Source organism: Loxodonta africana, chromosome 8, assembly GCF_030014295.1.
Source record: "Loxodonta africana isolate mLoxAfr1 chromosome 8, mLoxAfr1.hap2, whole genome shotgun sequence".
NCBI lineage: Eukaryota > Metazoa > Chordata > Mammalia > Proboscidea > Elephantidae > Loxodonta > Loxodonta africana.
Window position 1 is genome coordinate 38,801,276 of NC_087349.1, and position 22,157 is coordinate 38,823,432.

At 36.7% G+C, this 22,157-nt stretch overlaps 1 protein-coding gene across 12 annotated transcripts in view; it reads left to right on the forward strand.

The window, feature by feature from the left end:
• The window catches only part of IMMP2L (inner mitochondrial membrane peptidase subunit 2), a 1,024,913-nt gene that overhangs the window by 981,832 nt on the left and 20,924 nt on the right, over positions 1-22,157 (forward strand). The window contains exon 6 of one of the 12 annotated variants that reach the window (XM_064289810.1): positions 1,826-1,959. The exons of the other annotated variants lie outside the window; for them this stretch is intronic. Coding sequence (XP_064145880.1) covers positions 1,826-1,828 — 3 coding nt within the window. The 3' untranslated portion in view covers positions 1,829-1,959. Of the gene's footprint in view, positions 1-1,825; positions 1,960-22,157 lie in introns of those variants that run through there. 12 annotated transcript variants of the gene reach the window in all.

Sequence of the window (22,157 nt, forward strand, 5' to 3'; positions counted from 1 at the left end):
AGCAAGCTTTTGTAATTCCCATAGATGAGATCTGATTTTATATTTCTAGAGACAAATATTTCAACCATACCCGTTGCTGTCAAGTTGATTCCAATTCCTAGAGACCCTGTAGGACAGGGTACAACTGCCCCATAGGGTTTCCAAGGTGGAAATCTTTACAGAGCAGACTGCCACATCTTTCTCCAGCAGAGTGCCTAGTGGGGTGGAACTGTCAACCTTTTGGTTAGCAGCTGAGCACTTTAAACACTGCACCACCAGGGCTCCTCTTTCAAGCATAGTTAGACTGAATCAGAGGATGAGGTCCTATATACTACAGAAAGCTTTGTTGCTTTTTCTGTAGTACTCAACCTCAAAATTTATCCCAAGAGCTATTTCTTCAATGCCTCTTTTTTAAAAGTCCAAATTAAAAATTTGTACTCAACAGTGGCTCTCAAATTTGGACATATAAGAACTGCCAGAGATGTTTCTTAAAAATGCAGTTTTTATGGTCCTACTATGAGAGACACTAATTTAGAAAATTTAATGTGGAACTTCAGAATCAGCAGTTTCAATAATCTTGCCTCCCAAGGTGGTCCTGAGGCAGAATCAGGTGAGAATCTAGAGTACAATAGAGTCACTCAGAAATTAATCAGTTCTTTTGGATACATATAATTTTCTAAATTCATGACCCATATATTCTTCCATTTTATTTAAACATAATATTGATCTACTTTTTTAAATCTTCAAAAATTTAACATAAACTAATATAAAATGTTTTGGTGCTTCATGTAACCACTGAATTAATTTGGCAGTGACTGTTTTCATTAATAAAATAGAGCCTAGGTTTATACAAACCAGCCTTAAGCTCATTAAATATCAGAGTTTCCTGGTTATTAATTGGTGATGTCACTGCCATGAGGTTACCTTCTTTGCCTTATTACCATTTGTTTCAATGTTGCAAAGAAAATTTCCTGGAGCATTGACTGGTTAACAGGGCTATTCTTTTTTCTCTTCAGTGCTCTTGCTTTTGTTTCTTGTGAATGTCTCATATTATTTTCTCAAGGCCTCTTAGAGTTTTTTGAATGTTGGCTTTCTAAAGATTGTTTGTAAAAGGCTTGAGAAAATAAGCTGAATTGTCTAGACAAGAAAAAAATAGATGTTTCTGAAGGAATATCATGAAGATATTTTTCTTTTTTTATTTAGTCATCTATTCTTCCCGTTCATCATATGTAATGAAATGAAATTAGCTTTGTAAAAACCATTGCATTTTTTTTCAAAGTGGATTGCTCCTGAAGATTTCTGTCTTACGCATGATTTCTGCTTAGCTCTTAGTGAGGGACAAAAGTGGCAATTTTCTGGATGGTGTTTTGTCGTGATGTCCTCAAGCGAGAACTGAGTAAAGAAGATCCTACAGCATTAACAATAAACAAAACATTCTCATTTGTCTTCAAAAGAATGTTTGACCTCTTTTCATTCTAAAAACATTTTTTTTTTAATGTGGAACTTTTTATCGTTTTTCACGCAAACCAGATATTATTTGGTACATGTTTTTTGATAAATCTTGTCTTTATTTAAAAATTTTGATAAATGTTCATCATGGATTTTTTGCAATAATTTTTATTTAAAAATATATTGTATTAAACTTTTTTTTGATTACTGAGGATTTTATTTGTTTTGTTTTTGTTTTCTGTTTTTGTTTTGTCCCCTGAAATTTCAGGCGAAAGGTAGGTATCTCAGTAGCCAAACCCTTGTCCTGGCCCTGTTCTCTGTTATTAATACGGTACGTGAAGAGAAAGTAGAGTATTTAGGAAGAAGTAACAGTTTTTTGTTTTTTTTTTTTTAACAGTAGATATCAGTCCCTGAGTGCGCAACTGATTAATGCACTCTGCTGCTAACCGAAAGGTTGAAAGTTTGGGCCTACCCAGAGATGCCTAGAAGTAAAGTCCTGGCAATCTACTTAAAAAAAAAAAAAAAAAAGAATCAGCTATTGAAAACCCTGTGAAGGACACTTCTTCTCTGACACATGAGTTGGAATCAACGGCAACTGGTTTGGTTTTTTGTTTGTTTGAATAGTAGGTATCAGCAGCCAGCATAATGTCCAGCACAGGAAGACACTCATTATATTAGATTAAAATTTTGGTCAGCATTTAGTTGTTTCAAGTTTTTCTTATTTGTTATCTTGAATTTTCCAGGGTGAATCACTGTAATTGCTATTGATTTAATGTTTTCTTGGTATTCATGATTCTTTCTGTTGCTGTGAAATAAGGACTAAGGAAATTTAGTTTAATACATGTAAAAATAAATGACAAAAATTAAATATACCCTTTGCTTCTACTTATATACAACATCTTCCAAAATTATCCCAATAGATATTCATTTAGAATTTTCCCAAAACTGTCCTGTTTTTCAGGGATTTCTTTGCTTCTCAGAATTATTCTTTTAGAATCTGCCCTTGAACAGTCTTACAGAAGTGAAATAAATGGAGTGCTGAGTCTTCCCATAATGCAGTGACCTTGGTTTGTATTGATAAAAAAATCTCTTACAGCTGGTTCTTCTGTACTGCATGTATTGATGTGTTTCTGAAGGCCCAGAACAGTGAGTAGAAGCTATAACTGTGCACTCTTTGTGTAGATATTAAAAAAAAAAAAAAAAAAAAAAAACCTTCAGACCACAGAGATTTTTGGCAATATCATTTCAGATCGAATTTGCACCTGGAAACTTAAACCAGGTAATCCATGTAGTGTTTATCTATTGGAATGTTTTTGTTTTAGTAACATGTTTTTGCTGCTGTAGTTTAGTCCTGGCAGTTTTTCTAAGTAAAACCATTACTTTCTGAGAGCTAAACCTTAGCTGCAAAAGGTTTGCTCTGATCTGAAGTTTGATACAATGGCGGTTATTTAAATAGAAGTTTAAATAAATAGCATACCTTATTTTGATTAACTTTTATTTGACACTGAACATTAAGTAAGATAGATATGAATTCTTCATAATCAAATTTAAATGCATTATTTGATAAGCATTGTTGCTATAATATGAATAATCACTATCTGAATTATAATTTTGACATTTCCTATCACATTAAGTAGAATGACTGTCTAACTGTAGTCCTTCAAACTGTTCTCTTCAAGACCCAGGGGCCATGTGTCCATTCACTGTCTAGCTCTAGATATGTAGGGCTCGCTTTAATATTTATTACTTTTGACAATATAGATATATTTTCTGTCAAAATAATTTTCAATGAGATTAATTTTCGATAACATTGAGATCCGATTATATAAATGTGACACGTGTGCTAGGAAATTGGGGCTGTATATCCTGGTTCTATCACATACCAGTTGTGCTACCATGGGCAAGGCCCTTAACATAATTCCTAGTTTCTCATCTTAAAATGGGAATAATAAGAGTAGTCACCTCCTAGGATGTGGTAAGCAATAAATGAGGTAGCGTGTGCAGAACCCAGAGTACAGTGCCTGTCAGTAGGAGACATACACACACACGCACACACACACACACATACACGTTGTTTTGTTTTTCTTTGAGACTGGACTTAATACTGTCCATTGGATGAGAGTAGCCTCAGAGCCAGTATTTGGGTCTATTGGTTTTAAAGTAGTTAGAAAGTGATTAGATAAAAAATAAAAGAGGTTAATTTCCTACTCTTGTTCTTGGCAGATAAGGTGGTTCAAAAATAACCTTTTAATACTCTTAATAATAATGATAACAACAACAAAAAGCAGACACATATTATTTATGGAGTATTTATTTTGGGCCAGGTACTAAATTAAAGGCTTTCACATATTATTTTCTTTATCCTCTTAACATTATGAAACATACACTGTTATTAATCATGTTGTAATATAAAAAAACTGTGGCATACTCAAACAACTTGACTCCAGAACCTGGACTCTGAAGCTTCCTGTGCTGCCTTTTACAATGTGAACAGAAGTGAGCAGAATCACATGAAGTGCCGGTGCCCAGTGGGAGACCATTTCTGCATAGATTGTTCTGTGTGTAGCCATTATATTGACTAAGCACAACTTGTTGGATGTAATTATAAAGCACTTTTACCTTAAATGCCTTTAAATCTTCTCTTTGAAGGAAGTTCTTTCCTTGCCCCTGGATATAAGTTCAATTTAATAATTTAAATACCCAGGCCTTGCAATATTTAATATCCTCAACTTTATTTAAAGTTGAAATTTTCCCTTTGAGCTCTCAAGGTCAGGCCTCCTGGAGGCAGGAAACCTGCAATGGTGAATGGAATGGTTGGTATTTTCTCTCTTTCCCACGTACCTTCTCTTCCTCCATCCTCATTCTGTTAACATTAGTTTCTGACTCCTCTGGGTTTGAGCACTGAGAAGAAGGGGAGAAAAGAGGGTCAGGAAAGTTTTTATTTGATAAATACCTTAGGGTTAGTCTAGCATTGCAGCTCTCTGGATTTGGGGGATGATCAAGATGACTTTCTTATGAATGCTTTCATTGATTCTTTGTGGACTCTCACTTCTACCATTGTTTCTGTGGGTCTAAAAGCATTTCCAGGCTTGCTAAGAAAGCCAGTGGTCCCTCCAGTTATATTTTGCTGAGATCTGTTCATTCTTTCCAGATGTCTTCTTAGACATGACTCTGATGTTTGTAGTTGCTGTCGAGTCAGCTCCTACTCATGGTGCCCTTATGTATAACAAGGAAACATTGCGACATCCTCATGACCGTTGCTATGTTTGAGTCCATTGTTTCCAGCACTTCATCAGTCCATCTCATGACCCTCCGCTTTACCAACCATGATATCCTTTTCTAGCAATTGGGCTTTCCTGATGACAGCCCAAAGTAAGCAACATAACTATAGGTGACACCATTTTGATTCTGGCTTGTGAAATGCCCATATCTGGTCCATAGAAAACACTTACACCTTACTTATCCCAGTGTACTCTGGGAATTAGGTGATTTCCAATTCAGCAATCTCTGTTTTGCTTCATGTTAAGTGGAGCTTGCCCTTTAGGTTTCTCCTGCATGAGTCAGACACCAGTCCACATGTCTCTCTAAAGAGACATATATTAAGGTCTCCAAGAGGTCCTGCTGAAGCCTCTTTCCCCACACTGTGGTGAGGGGCATACATCTCCTATCCTTAGGGATTGTATTCACAGTTTATCAACAGCTTTCTCTAAAGAAATTCTCCCTAATTTCCAACTCTAGAATTTCAGTGTAGGTGGGACACTTAAAAATTGTATAAGTGATTTCAGAATCTTCCTTTGGAAATTCACCATATGCTGTAACACCTCCTTTGGAATGTATTAATTATTGTCTTGGTGTTTCAGTCAAAAATTTCATTTTAGTATTCAATTTTATATATATATATGATAAATACATTTGAATAAAAAGAATTCCGATGCTCTTGTATGCTTGCTGTTCTCCATCCATTTTCTTAACTGAATTGGAAGCATATGGTGGCAGGAGTAAGGGAATGCTATAGATTTCACGTTTACCCAAATGGTGGGGGAGATTTTCAAGGAACCTAGTACAATCACTTCTGTAATAACTCCTGATACATTACCATTTCATCCATTTGGGTAGCCTGTTGACTCTCCTTCTTGGTAAATTTCTATATGAGAGTTAATTTGATGTAGCGATTCTTAGCACAAACTCTGGGGTCAGGCCATCTGAATCAAATCTTAGCTTTACCACCTTGGGCAGGTCATTTACTTTCTATTGGCCTCCTTTTCCTCATCTATAAAATGGGAGTAATAGTACTTATTTCACGGAGGCATTGTGAGAATTAAATGAGTTAATATATGTAAAGCTCTTGGAACAGTGCCTGGTACGTAGAAAATGCTATGTAATAACTGTAGCGGTAGCAGTTGTTGTTATTATTGAACCCTTAAGGTCAAGTTTAAGTAATACCTACTTTGTGAAGTCTTTTGGTCTTGTTCCAGTAGAAATAAACCAGCTTTTGATCTATGGTCCCTCAGCACTTTCTGTATTCTACTACCACCTTTGTAACAGGGCACAAAAATTAGAGGTTAGTGTTAGCTTATCTGCTTTCTCCATTAGCCAGCGATTGTTTCAAGGCCACTGTATTTCTTGTGCGTGCAGTGCTCAAAACATAGTAGACATGGTCAGCTGACATTAGTTTATTTCCTCTCATATTTTTTTTGAATCTCACTATCTTAAAATCTAAAAATGAATTCATAATTAATTATAAAAAATGTATTGTTTAAAAAATTGATTTTGAAGGCAAATACCATGTAAACTAAGAGAAAAATTTTTAAATAATTATTAGCAGTCTGCACACTTCTACTGTGTCCTACAGAGTTGCTATGAGTCAGGATCGACTCAATGGCCATGGGTGTGTTTTTGTTTTGTTTTTTTGTATAGTATTTATAGTTAATTTTAGACCAAGAAAACATATTTTATTTTTTACAGATACCAAAGTCAAAATCTATTAAAATACCACCTTCTTAGAAAAGTAGAGAAGCAAAATATTTAAAACAAAAATTTCCTTAGAAACTGAGTGCATATTAATGATGAAAAATGAGAGCCTGGGTTCAGCTTTCTATGCATACTGTAATTTCTAGTTTCCTTTGTATAAAATAGAGATGGCCAAGTCTGGCACAATCGGTGCTGTTTCCACAGCAAAGACTTTTTAAAACACCACAACTAGTTATAACAAATGTGTTGTTTAGACAGGTTCTGCCTCATTTTATCTGTCTACCCCAAGGGGCTTGGAGCTTTACTATTCTCGTACTCCCTCCATCTCAGAGCTGTCATCCTGTATAACGGTGTAATTAAATGAATTGTACTTGTAAACGCTTTTACTGAAGTCAAGGTCATGAAGGCTTTAACATCTCACAGCCACTTCATGAGAAGCCACTCACAGGTACATGATACCCTTAATGTTTGTAATCCTTGGGTGAAGAGATGATTATTGATGGGAGGAGGCTTAGTTTACATCTTGTGAACTTTAATAGTCATTAAAAAATAAATTAAAGAAAAGTAAACTACTAATGGCTATTTAAGGACCATATTTACAAAAACATACTTGGGAAACTATTGTAATGTCTCTTTTTCTCCCCTAAACTCCACTTTTTAAATTATATCTTTTCCTGACACACATTTTCCCTCATCCTTAGCAACCTTGTATAATGTACCTCCAACATCCCTCAGGGAACCTACAACATTAGTCTAAATGAAGTTAAGGTAGTATCTTAGTTTCCTAATGCTCCTGTAACAGAAATACCACAAGTGGGTGGCTTTTTAAAAAACAAATTTATTTTCTCACAGTTCAGAAGACTACAAGTTCAAATTCAAGGTACTGGCTCTAGAGAAAAGCTCTCTCTCTGTGGGCCCTGGGGGAAGATCTGTGTCTTCTCCAGTATTCCCCGGTTCCTTGGAGATCTTCCCAAGTCGTCTGTCTTCCCCACTTGTGTTTATTTGTCTTTGTGCCTAAGCTCTCTTTTTATATATCAAAAGTGATTAGGTTTAAGATGTACCCTACACTTATATAACATAAAGAAAACCCTATTCCCAAATGGGTTTATATCCACAGGTATAGGGGTTAGGACTTCAGCACATATTTTGGGGGGTCACAATTTAGCCCACAACAAGAGGTATAGCCAACTACTGCCTTCCTAAAACATAGCAAAGAGACACTTTGGTTCCAGAATTTTTCTGAGTGCAAGAGAGTAAAATTTGATAGAACTGCTTTACAAATGATATCATTGAGGGGATAGAGTTTGGGAGATAAGGCATTGACTCGGCCATCTAGTTTTCCCTTATCTAACCTTAGTTTGGGAGGTTAGATATGGGGCAAAGTCTAGCTAATTTTTCTGTTTAAGTCTATTTCAAGTGGAAAGCCATACCCACTAAAATTGCCAGCCAAGTGAATGGTGATGATTTGAAATCCATTTTATACTTATAAGTAAATCTCAAAATATTATCCATGCTTAAAATATGAAATAAAATTTTGACACACCATCACAACGTGGTTCAAATATAGCAAGTGTTCTACAATATTTTGAGGGGTTGTTGAGAAGAAGAATTACATAAGGAACAGGAAAAAAAAAAAAACTAGAAAATTATACTAGTCAAAGTAAGATCAAAATTTAGCATAAACACTTTAGTTGCTATTATAATTCATATAAATTATTTATAAGCCCTTCCTGCTAAGCATTTGCAAGTGTTTCTGCCAAACATTTCCCAAGTAGTATCCCCTCTTAAATTCTTTGTTTCTACTGTTTCAAAATATCTATTCTTAAGTATGGAAATCACTTGAGTTTGTAGCTAAGGGTTACATGGCATATCTATATAATCACGTCTGTTTTCTACTTCACTTTTTTCTGCATGGCCATAGAGGATAGAAAATAAAGGTTCCTATAAATATCTCTGAAAATTTTTTTCAAAAAGAAATTTTTTTTTTTTACAAAAAAAAATTTTATTAAGACATATTGAAAGACATATGGCCTATATGTTTTCCTACAGCCTTTACTTTTTATAACTACTACAATTTCTGATCAGTGAAGATACATTAAGAAAATTAAAAATATGTATACATCAACCTCAGAGAATGGATCACTGCCTTTAATTCCCTTTGGTCAGTGAAAATGATATTGATCTCAAAGAAAATAAAAAGCAGATCCTCACACAGATGTGGAGTACAGTCTGCTTGGAAGCAGCATTACCCAACGGCAGCTGCATCCCAAATGTGAGATCCAGAGCTTTGGGTTAGGATTTTGCAGCAGACTGGTGATAGTTTAGTCCATTAACTGGTATGACAGTGACTTCCAGCCATCTTCCATGCTTGGAGGGCAGTGTTTACACACACGCATAATTTCTGTCCCTGTAGGAGAACACCTCAAAATCCCCATCAAAATACAATTTAGCATCCCCATCTACAGCACAATGACCAGTTTCATACCGTAGCATAATAGTCATTTCATTATTTTTTCTTATAAAGTCGTATTTTTTAAAGCTTATATTTAGTGTTTCTGTGTTTTAGAAAGTGCACTGCAATATCTGGGTACAAGGAAATCTTCCTTTTAAGGAAGACTTGAGCATAAAGCTGAAGAGAGCTTTGGCAAGCTTACCAACGTTGCCTGCTCCCCAGTTCTGTTTTTTTTTTTTTTTTTTCCTTGCCCAGGCAGATCTTTGTGATCTGAAAAGCTCAAGAGAGAAGAGTAAAGAACTTCTATTTTCAGAAACTTGCTTTGCCTATGCATTTCTATACTCTAAACCCCTATGTCTTCCTGCTAGTATTAATATACTCAAACTATCCTAACTGATAATCACAGGAAAGACAAGACAGAGTTAGGATCTATTCCCTTATCATTGGGAAGGGCCTCGAAGACAGGCTTGATTTCCTTGCCATAAAGAATGATAAAAAAATAAATAAATAAGTACTTGTTTTAAATTTGTCTTTTAAGCTATTAATAATATTTACCATATGTTTTAAGTTATCTCGTGCTGCTATAACAGAAATAACACAAGTGGGTGGCTTTAACAAAGAGAAATTTATTCACTCACAGTCTAGGAGTCTGAATTCAGGGTGCCAGCTCCAGGGGAAAGCTTTCTTTCTCTGCCGGCTCTGGGGGAAGGTGCTTGTCATCAATCTTCCCCTGGATGAGGAGCTTCTCAGTGCAGGGACATTCAGGACCAAAGGACCCACTAGTCTCCTGGCTCTTGTTTCTTCATGGTATGAGGTCCCCCTGTCTCTCTGCTCTCTTCTGTCTTTTATATCTCAAAAGAGATGGATTTAAGACACAACTCAGTCTTGTAGATTGAGTCCTGCCTCACTAATATAACTGTTACTAATCCCACTTCATTAACATCATAGAGGTAGGATTTACAACACACAGGAAAATCACATCAGATGACAAAATGGTAGACAGCCACACAATACTGGGAATCATGGCACAGCCAAATTGACAGATATTTTTAGGGGACGCAATTCAATCCATAATGCCATAGAAACGAAAGAATGGAATATATTCTCACTTTGATTACAATATATAGCATCACTTTACAAAAAGAGAGAAAAAAGAAAAAAATTGAATCCAACCATCTTAAGAAGATGGGTTATATGATTTCTTAGTTTTCATATAAAAGAGGAAATATTCATGTGAATTAAGCAACTGGGTTTTGGAGTCAGATCTGTTTACATCCCTACTTTACCACTTACCCCTGTGTGACTTCTGGGACATTTCTTCATCTCTGCACTGGTTTCTCATTTTTAAAAACAGAGGTGATACACATCACAAAGAGTGGTTTTTGAGAATTAAATGAGAAAGTGAACATCAAGTACTGATTGAATACCTAGCACATAGCAAGTACTAAGTAAGTGCTTGCTACTTAACTAGCTCTACGATTATTAATATATTTGCTGCTGTGACTCCCACTGCTGTTGTTGTTATTTTTCCATTCCACTATTCAGAATCCTTCAGGCTCTCCATTGCTGCATCCCCACCCTATTCGGCTTAACTGACTATTGCCCTTACTTATGTTTTCCAAATATTTTTATCCTGTTGTTCATCCTGGATTGTTTTCTCCTTTCACACCTATTGCAATCCTATTCATCTTTTAAGTGCCAGCTCAGACGACTCTTCTCACTAAATCTTCATCAATCTGCCCAGTTAAAATCAATCCTTCACTCAGCTGTGTTCTCAAATCCCTTGGCTTTCACCTTTAATATAGCACTTTAATTCTTTCTTATCTTATAGTTGTTTACAACTTTCCCTCTCTCTCTCTTTCTTTGTATTCTAAGGTATTTGAAATACTTTCCTACTTATCTTTATTCTCTCCCCTACATCCAATTCCCACCAATATGCACAAGGCTTCTCCACGCAGTCAATTCAGTCAATACTTGTTGAATTAAATTGTTCTCCATAATTCTCTAATAGAAAACATTTCCGTTCTGTGCTACTAAAATGAAAATTGATGCTCATGTAGATAACTCTGAGGCAATACAAGAGGCTGAAATGTTTTCTAAATAAGCAAATGGCATTCAACACATTTTTTGTTATATTTTATTCTTTTGCCAGTTGGTAACCCATGTTGGTGTTGTTGTTAGGTGCCATAGATGGCAATTTATTTTTTAACCATATGTTTTTTTATTTACCAGAAAACCTAATTTCCCAAAAATTAGTCTTTCTCGAAATAGTTGAATTTATGGTCTAATGATTCCTCACAAATGAAATCTTTATAAGCAAGTAATAAAATATAGAGTTCTATAGAATTTGATTATTAGTAAGGAAAAGAAAAACCTATTACATGTCTACAGTTCTTATAGTTCTTTGTGGCCACTATTTTCAAAGTTTTCATTAGATAAATTATTTGTAAAGGAAAACTGCAACAAATAATAAAAATAACAGTAACAACATTAAAAAGGGTTGACCTTAGCTTTTTTTTTTTTTTTAGTTGAGTGCTCATTACATGCCAGATACTACTTAAGGACTTCACAATTCATTATTTCATTTAGACCTTGTGACAACCCTAAAAGATGATACAATTTTTATCACAGTCTGAGAATTCAGAAGGCTAAAAGTTCCCCAAGGTCAGAGTCCTAGGGAGAGATGGCTTCTGTCTCTTTCAGCCTGTCCCTGGTAACAGAGTCTGTCTACCCATGTCCAAGCATTTGACCAATACCATGCACTACCGTCAATGATGGCACTAGATAAAGGAAAGATTTAGTGATGATTCCACTGCAGAGGGAGTGAGGGAATTCTATTGGAAGCTGACTTTTCATAAGAAACAGTTTACATATTATATATTAATCTCAAAGGTGACTGGGATGAGAGGGGCAGCTGAGAGAGAGAGGGTTAAACTCTCCCAAAGCACCACTTGGTTCTGCAGTTGCTGCCACTGCATGCTCACAGAGGAGAAATCTGGAATGAAAGTTCACTTTTGAATTCCACCTATTCTCAGAAAACAGATTGGTAAAAGTCCAATTTTATTTTTCTTTTTGCTATTTGAAAGTTATACTCATAACTACCAAGAGAAATGGACTTAAAATATTTCTGAGATATTCAGCATAAATAATGAGGCTACAAGGATTATACTCCAGTGAACATGAGGAAGCTCACATAAGAACAGAAGGGTCATGGGCCGAGTTCCACACCAGACATCTTAAAAGTCTGGTCTCAGCCAACATCATATTCCTCAGCAATTAGTGGGATGCAAAGTCTAGATGAAATTACATCTTGTTTTCCAGAATTTAAGTTGTTTTAGTGCATGTACATGAATCATCCTGTGGCTTCATTAAGTTATGTTAAGATAATAATACTGACATAGCCATTTTTACTTACAAACCTCAAACAATTATGGCTGATTCCCCTGTGGTGGTGAACAGCCTATTATTGTTTATATCCTTGCTTTAGCTCATCCCTTTGGTCCTCTTTCATTTCTTTTACTAACTGTTACAGCAGCCTTGAAAAAGAGCAATTACTTTCTACATAAATGTTTTGTTAGAATAATTAGCAGGCTCAACTAGGGGCTCTGGCTCTTCATCCTTAGCTGACTTTCTAGAATTAAGCAGAATCCATTATGCCTTGTCATCCTGTTAACAGTCACACTTTAAATTCCAATTTGAGTTTTCATAAATTTCGTTGTTTTTAATCTCTTGCTTTTGGCTTCATAGTCAATGGACCCTTGCCATGATTCTCCTGTGAGTTTCAGCCAATGAAATGCTCAGCTTATTTCCCAGACATCATGAGATTTCCAGGATTTTAGTTGGGGTGCACCAGGTCATCCAAAATGGTAATTTTTTTAGACTTCAAACACTGAGATGTAAAATAACTCTTGAGTTTTACAGCGTTCAGGAGCAAGAACATATTGGATCGGTTTAAGCCAAAAATATTTCATCTCCAATTTGATATACTTGATATTTTGGCTAGAAGTGCAGAAATGCCGCAAATAGTGGGTGGTGATTTACAGTGTAACTACATAAAAGATTGCTGTAATTCAGAACCACAGAATGGAGCATGCGATGAACTCTTGCTATTGTAATATGGCCAGAATTGAACAGCTTCTTCTCATTTAACACTCTTTGTTTTCTATGAAGATCGCAGACCAAGGTCACTCGATGGTGCAAATGGCATTCTGTTTCTCTGATCATTCCTTCAAAGCTGCTCAAGCAGAATAAAGCATCTTTTATTCTCCTAACATAAGTATGTTAGTTACCCTTAGAAGCGTTCCAAACTTAAAAGAAGGTCTAGTTTGCTAGTTTATACAATTGCCAAGCAGGAAAACAGGGTATATTCTTAGAAGTAGATTTTCCATTTTAGCAATGAGTGGCATTTTTTTTTTAATAACTTTTATTGAGCTTCAAGTGAACGTTTACAAATCAAGTCAGACTGTCACATATAAGTTTATATACACCTTACTCCGTGCTCCCACTTTCTCTCCCCCTAATGAGTCAGCCCTTCCAGTCTCTCCTTTCATGACAATTTTGCCAGCTTCCAACTCTCTCTATCCTCCCATCCCCCCTCCAGACAGGAGATGCCAACACAGTCTCAAGTGTCCACCTGATATAAATAGCTCACTCTTCATCAGCATCTCTCTCCTACCCACTGTCCAGTCCCTTTCATGTCTGATGAGTTGTCTTCGGGAATGGTTCCCATCCTGGACCAACAGAAGGTTTGGGGACCATGACCACTGGGATTCCTCTAGTCTCAGTCAGACCATTAAGTATGGTCTTTTTGTGAGAATTTGGGGTCTGCATCCCACTGATCTCCTGCTCCCTCAGGGGTTCTCTGTTGTGCTCCCTGTCAGGGCAGTCATCGGTTGTGGCTGGGCACCAACTAGTTCTTCTGGTCTCAGGATGATGTAGGTCTCTGGTTCATGTGGCCCTTTCTGTCTCTTGGGCTCTTAGTTATCGTGTGACCTTGGTGTTCTTCATTCTCCTTTGATCCAGGTAGGTTGAGACCAATTGATGCATTTTAGATGGCCGCTTGTTAGCATTTAAGACCCCAGATGAATGAGTGGCATTTTTCATAGCACAATTATTTCATGTGTAAAAATTCTATAATCTTTTAAATTATATATATATGTATATGTATATATGTATATATAAAAAATATATATATATATATAAATTCCTTAGTTATCTGTGCTGTCCTTGGTCTTGTATTACATGAGAAAGTAAAATTAAAATTAGTGAAAGAAAAACTTCTTATCACCTTGAAATACTCGTTTCCTGAAATTATGGACTCAAAATTTCAACTTTGCATTTGCTTCTCCTCTCTGTTGACCCATTCTGTACCATAAGGCTGGTCTATGAGGCCCATCTGTAACAACTGTCACAGGCTCTCTTCATTCATTCCTATCCATGTTCCTTTCTCCTATGTCCAGTCCAATTCTCAACTGTTTTCTCCTCTACATTTAAAACCAAGAACCAAACCCGTTGCCATCGAGTCGATTCCGACTCATAGTGACCCTATAGGACAGAGTAGAACTGCCCCATAGAATTTCCAAGGAGCACCTTGCCGAACTTTTGGTTAGCAGCTGTAGCACTTAACCACTACGCCACCAGGGTTTCCTTATCCATTAATATTTCCTGCTCTTCTCTTCCAGTCTTTTGAAAGAGAAATAGGTCTTCAACATCTCTACTGCTTCATTTCCTATTTGCTCAATCCATTCCAATCTGGGTTCTACCACCAGAACTCCCCAGTACTGTTGTTGATAAGATTTCTAATGTCCTTCTAACTACATCTTAATGCCACTGTAAATGACTCCCTTCTTCTTGCATCTTTCTATGCATTTGTTTTTCTTAACTTTGCTTTTTTGGTTCATTTGTTCATTTGTTGAACAAATATTTATTAAGCACCTACTACGTTCCAGGTGGAGCCCTAGTGCTGCAGTGGTTATAAGCTCAGGCTGCTAACCAAAAGGTTTGTATTTCAAATCCACTAGCTGCTCCTTGGAAACCCTATGGAGAAGTTTTACTCTGTCCTATATGGTCACTATGAGTCAGAATCGACTCGATGGCAATGAGTTTGGTTTGGTTGGTATGTTCCAGGTAGTGTAATAAGTCCTGCAGATATATACACTGTCAAGCAATATGATACTTGCCTTTGGAGAACTTAACACTGTGTTTTCCTAATCTATTTATATGCCTCTGGATCTTTCACATAACTCCTTAGATGTTGCTAGCCAGTAGGATTCTATCCTCTGCCTTCTTTCTCATTCTAAGTGGTATCCTGGACTAACTTTTTCAATTTTTCAACTTCTTTTATTGTCTGTGTTTATGATTCTTAAATATCCTGCAGGCTAGACTTCTATCATGAGCTTTAAACACATGTGTGCTCACTTCTCCTGAGTTTAATCACTGAAATAATCCTATTTCAATGATTAGCACCATCACCTTTTAACAGAGACTTGGGTGTTATCTTTGGCTCTTGTTTTCCCCTCACTGCCCATATTTACTCAGAAAAAAAAAAAAAAATCCTGGAGATTATATATCCTTAACTTTTCTAACCATCATTTTCTCTTTTTAGAGTTGATCATTCCTCCCTTTGATAATATTTATAGCAGAAATATTGAGATTAAATAAAATATGCTGGCATAAAAATGAAAATTCATGAAATATTTTGACCCTCTTCAGCCCTTTCTGTTTATTTTAAGACATTTTGTAATCTTTTATCAGGTTGGCAACATCAATTACCTGAGTGAATATATCTTAAAAAAAAAAAAATATCTTAGGGCTTGGGCAAATCAGCTCACAACAAGAAAATATGATGTGTTTTGTAAATAATGAAAATACCATGAAGTAAATTTAAAATTACACATTTTTTCAGTCTGAAGTATGATCTTTTTGTTCACCTGAACCGTTCTACCAGTGTTTACTAGAAACCATTTAACAGGCTCTTTCCTCTAGCCCAACCAGCTGTTGAAAATAGTGCTTTTGATGAGGCGTTGGAGATGTTTCAGCCGACTCTCGATTATACCTGGTAATAGATCAGCATGGGTGAAAGACATTCACAGATCACTGGAAACTGTCATTTTAGCCAGTAGCTATAAATTTCTCCATCACTAAATCCCTCATGATACCTGCTAATAACGAGCAGCAAGTATATGTCGGTTATAATCTTTTCATTCCCTATGGCTATTTCTGGTGGAAATAATAATAATGAGCTGATCATATATAAAAAGGACTACTAACTTTCTATCATTATATTATGAAATATGAGAAGACTTTTTTCAAAAAAGAAGTGATTTGATATGGTCTCAGCAAATGTTTTACGAGGAAGTTTTCTCCAATTTGGGGTATGCTATGTTTTTTTTTTTTTTTTATGTTGTTGTTTTTAGGTGCTGTCGAGTTGGTTCCGCCTCACAGCAACCCTATGCACAACAGCATGAAACACTGCCCAGTCCAGTGCCATGCTCACAATCCTTGTTATGTTTGAGCCCATTGTTGCAGCCACTGTGTCACTCCATCTCATAGAGGGTCTTCCTCTTTTTCACTGACTCTCTACTTTTACCAAACACAATGTTCTTCTCCACGGACTGATCCCACCTCATAACATGTCAAAAGTATGTGAGATGAAGTCTCGCTGTCGTTTCTTCTAAGGAACTTTCTCATTGTACTTCTTTCAAGACAGATTTGTTTGTTCTTTCGGCAGTCCATGGTATATTCAATATTCTTCGCTAACACCACAATTCAAAGGTGTCAGTTCTTCTTCAGTCTTCTTTATTTATTGTGCAGCTTCCACAAGCATATGAGGCGATTGAAAACACAATGGCTTGGATCAGGCACATCTTAGTCTTCAGGGTGACATTTTTGCTTTTCAGTACTATAAAGAGGTCTTTTGCATCAGGTTTGCCCAATGCAACGTGTCTTTTGATTTCTTGTCTGCTGTTTCCAAGGGTGTTGGTTGTGGATCCAAGCAAAATGAAATCCTTGACAACGTCAATCTTTCCTCCTTTTATCATGATGTTGCTTATTGGTCTAATCATGAAGATTTTTCTTTTCTTTACATTGAGGTGTAATCCACACTGAAGGCTGTGGTTTTTTATTTTCATCAGTAAGTGCTTCAAGTCCTCTTCACTTTCAGCAAGCAAGGTTGTATCATCTACATAATGCAGGATGTTAATGAGTCTTCTGCCAATCCTGATGACCTATTCTTCATATATTCCAGTTTCTTGGATTATTTGCTCAGTAAAAAAAAAAAAAAAAAAACTTTTTTAGTTTTTTTTATACAGATTGAATAGGTATGGTGAAAGGACACAACCCTGATGCACACCTTTCCTGACTTTAAACCACACCTTGTCCCCTTGTTTTGTTTGAATGACTGCCTCTTTATCTATGTACAGGTTCCTCGTGAGCACAATTAAGTGTTCTGGAATTCCTATTCTTCCCAATGTTTTCCATAATTTGTTATGATCCACACAGTTGAGTGCCTTTGCATAGTTAATAAAACACAGATAAACATCTTCCTGGTATTCTCTTCTTTCAGCCAAGATATATCTGACGTAAGCAACGATATCCCTGGTTCCACCTCCTCTTCTGAATCTGGCTTGCATTTCTGGCAGTTCCCTGCTGATATACTGCTGCAACCACTTTTGAATGATCTTCAGCAAAATTTTACTTGTGTGTGATATTAACGATATTGTTCAATAATTTCTGCATTCGGTTGGATCACCTTTCTTGGGAATAGGCATAAATATGGATCTCTTCCCGTTGGATGGCCAGGTAGCTGTCTTCCAAATTTCTTGGCATAGATGACTGAGCACTTCCAGTGTTGCATCCATTTGTTTAAACATCTCAGTTGATATTCTGTCAATTCCTGGAACCTTGTTTCTCTCCAGTACCTTCAGTGCAGCTCGGACTTCTTCCTTCAGTACCATCAGTTCCTGATCATATGCTGCCTCCTGAAATGATTAATCTTTGACCACTTCTTTTTGGTATAGTGACTCTGTGTATTCCTTCCATCTTTTGATGCTTCCTGGTTTGTTTAATATTTTCCCCATAGAATTTTTCAATATTGCAACTTGAAGCCTGAATTTTTTCTTCAGTTCTTTCAGCTTGAGAAATGCTGAGCGTGTTCTTCCCTTTTTGTTTTCCATCTTCAGGCCTTTGTACATGCCATTATAATACTTTACTTTGTCTTCTTGAGCCACCCTTTGAAATCTTCTGTTTATCTCTTTTACTTCATCATTTCTTCCTTTTGCTTTAGCTACTCAGCGTTCAAAAGCAAGTTTCAGAGTCTCTTCTAACATCCATTTTGATATTTTCTGTATGGTATAGGATCAGTGGAAACAGTGGTATGTAGCCAAGTGTAAAATGCAGGTAAAAGGAGCATCGTTGGATTAACAGGATGAAGAAAGAGCCTCACTGAGTTCCCAAACTGGTTAATTAAACTAAGGATGGTTCTTACCAGTATTTAATTTTTCCCCAAGTGATTTCTTTTTGTGTGTGTGTATGCTTTAAGTGAAAGTTAGTTTCTTATACAAAAATTTATACACTCACTGTTGTGTGACCCTAGTTGCTCTCCATATAATGTGACAGCACACTACTTTCCACCCCAGGTTTCCTGTGTCCATTCAACCAACTCCTGTCCCTTTTTGCCTAAGTAGCTTCTGAGTTTACTGTTTATTATAGTTTTTTTCCCCTTTTTTTTTAAAAAAAAGAGGCATTTTTTTCTAATAGTCTAGCAAAATCAAGTGAAAAGAAACCAAGTGAATAGAAATTGAAATTAAGAACACCAAAATGTGACAAACTGGGTCAGATAATGTCATGGTCTAATGGGTAGCTTACCGTGTAGTCTAATGTTCCATGTTTTCATCTATGTTCTGGCAGGGTCAGTTTGAAGATGCACTGCTAGAGTAGTAGTTCCCCATGAAGCTAAATCCATCGCATATCAAAATGGTTGGGGTGGAGTCTCTTAGCAATTAAGAAAACTGTCAGTATTACTGAGAATAGTTTACAATTGCACGTTGTACTAGAAAGTTGTACTGTTTCACAGATGTGATAATATTGCAAGAGAAACTTGGAAATGTTAGGAGGGAGTAAGATTCCTAAGGGAAGTTGTTCAGCCTAAAGTCATTTAGGCTTGATTTTCATTATTCAGCAAACTGGTAGTTGTTATTAACACATTAAATTGGTGATTTTCCCACTACACATATTAACAAATATATTTATCTTGACTGTTTTCTTTAGAAATTTGAAAATATTAGGAATTTGGGGAGGTAACTCAAAGCTTTAAAGTCTTTTAAAAGCTGTTAGAATACTGTATTTTTCCATATAATTAGAATTCAATATAATTTTGAATACATTATACATTTTATTTTGAATCCATGACCAATATTCATCACACATTTGAAGATATCGGGGTTTTATTTTCTGAACACAGCATTCTTGCTTCTAATGATATTTTGAATTTCTTTGTTCCCCAGGGCTTTTCATCACCCATACTTTTAAAAATTTTTATTGTGCTTTAAGTGAAAGTTTACACACCAAGTCAGTCTCTCATACAAAAACTTATATGCACCGTGCTATATACTCCTGGAAACCCTGGTGGCATAGTGGTTAGGTGCTATGGCTGCTAAGCAAAAGGTCAGCAGTTCGAATCTGCCAGGCACTCCTTGGAAACTCTATGGGGCAGTTCTACTCTGTCCTATAGGGTCGCTATGAGTTGGAATCAACTCAACAGCAGTGGGTTATATACTCCTAGTTGCTCTCCCTCTAATGAGACAGCACACTCCTTCCCTCCACTCTCTACTTCTGTGTCCTTTTGGCCAGCTTCTGACCCCCTCTGCCTTCTCATCTCTTCTCCAGACAGGAGCTGCCCACATAGTCTCCTGTGTCTACTTGATCCAAGAAGCTCACTCTTCACCAATATCATTTCCTACCCTGTAGTCCAGTCCAGTCCCTGTCAGAAGGGTTGGCTTTGGGATTGGTTCCTGTCTTGGGCTTAACAGAAGGTCTAGGGACCATGACCTCTGGGGTCCTTCTAGTCTCAGTCAGACCATTAAGTCTGGCCTTTTTACAAGAATTTGAAGTCTGCATTCCACTACTATCCTGCTCCCTCAGGGGTTCTCTGTTGTGTTCCCTGTCAGGGCAGTCATCGGTTGTAGCCGGGCACCATCTAGTTCTGTTCTCAGGCTGATGTAGTCTCTGGTTTATGTGGCCCTATCTGTCTCTTGGGCTTATAATTACCTTGTGTCTTTGGTGTTCTTCATTCTCCTTTGCTCCAGGTGGTTTGAGATCAATTGATGCTTCTTAGATGGCCGCTTACTAGTGTTTAATACCCCAGACACCACTCTCCAAAGTGGGATGCGGAATGTTTTCTTAATAGATTTTATTATACCTATTCACATTTTTTTTTTAGATGCCCCCTGAAACCATGGTCCCCAAACCCCTGCCCCTGTTATGCTGGCCTTCAAAGCATTCAGTTTATTCAAGAAACTTCTTTGCTTTTGGTTTAGTCCAGTTGTGCTGACCTGTTCTGTATTGTGTGTTGTCTTTCCCTTCATCTAAAATAGTTCTTATCTACTATCTAATTAGTGAATACCTCTCTCCCTCCCTCCCCTCCTTGTAACCATCAAAGAATATTTCCTTCTCTGTTTAAACTATTTTTCGAGTTCTTATAATAGTGGTCTCATACAGTATTTGTCCTTTTGCAACTGACTAATTTCACTCAGCACAATGCCTTCCAAATTCCTCCATGTTATGAAATGTTTCACGGATTCATCATTGTTCTTTGTCAATGCATAGTATTCCATCGTATGAATATACCATAATTTATTTATCCCTTCATCCATTGATGGGCATCTTGGTTGCTTACATCTTTTTGCTATTGTAAACAATGCTGCAATGAACATGGGTCATCACTCATATTTTTACAGTATTATTTCTACAAGGCAAACTGATTTTGTGTGGAAGATATGGCAATAGATGAGTTCACCTTCAAGGGAAAGCATATAAAGAGAGGAGAGAAATAGGGAAGACATAACCTCAGGAAATACCTACATTTAGTAAAGAGGGGAATGATATTAAGTAAAAAAAGTAGGAAGAGAAGTAGGATAGTCACCATGAACAATTTTCTAGCAAGGGCGATCAGTAGGATTGAATACTGCAGAGGAAGATGGAGCTCAAAGAGGCCACTGGAGGTATTGGTGATCTTGAGGAAAGCAGTGCTGTTGACTAGTGAGAATATAAGCCAGCAGGAGTTAAGGGGTGAGTCAATGGTCAGGAACTGGCATCATTCATAATGCAGTGTTATTTTGCTAAGAAAATTTTTCCTTCCAATGAACCTTTTAACCGATATTGAAGAGCTGGGAGAAAATCAAGAAGATATTGTTCATTTAACTAAAAGCAATTTCTTTGTGACCTGTCATACACATAATTTAAAGCAACAAGGGAGACGTCTATTCTTCTTTTGTTCATTACTGCAAATGCCTTTACCAGAGGCAGAGGTCTCTTAGGGATGTTACCTTAATCCAGAGGATTTTGTTTTTATTGAGCTCATCTCACTACATAGAAAAGCTCCTTCAGAGTTCAGCTCTGTATCAAAAAATGAAACATAACAGCAACCATGTTTTATTGCTATTATAGATAGATTTTCTAAGAAGGAAATTTATTGGGACAAGATTTCTTGCAATCATTTTTATACTTATAAACCAGTATCACAAGCTAACCAAACACAATCTTTCTCAAAGGCATAACTCCTAATTTGACACCATTAACAGTTAACAGTGAGACACAATATAATGTAGCTATTTTTGACACCGTATTTCTTACTATTATTTTACAGCACCTCAGGCTTCAACTGTACCTGATTTAATATGGTGCCACCGTTTCAATGCCAGTTAGTACTGGATGCTGTGGGCTAACCATGGTCAGGAATTTTCATGAAAATACTTCATCCAAAGGCTGGGCAGGTTCTACTCCTTGTGCTGGGTGGGTACCATATTCCACTCCACTTTGACAGAGAAACAGATTAATGATGGTTTCTTAGCACTGACCCAAAGTGTGCACAAGGGCCAGAGTTCCAGCTTCTAAGTTTTCAATCTGAGGAATCCTTCATCATCAGCCCAAACTTCTCTTTCTCTCTACAAGACAGTAAGTGTTCCCACCGAGCAGTGGGGTCACAGGGCAAGGCCACCTCACTCTTTAGGCTGAAGCCTTGACAATTTAACCTTATCCGTGGGTTGACAAAGCATCAAGAGTTTTAGCAGTAAATCTCAACCTATTGTGG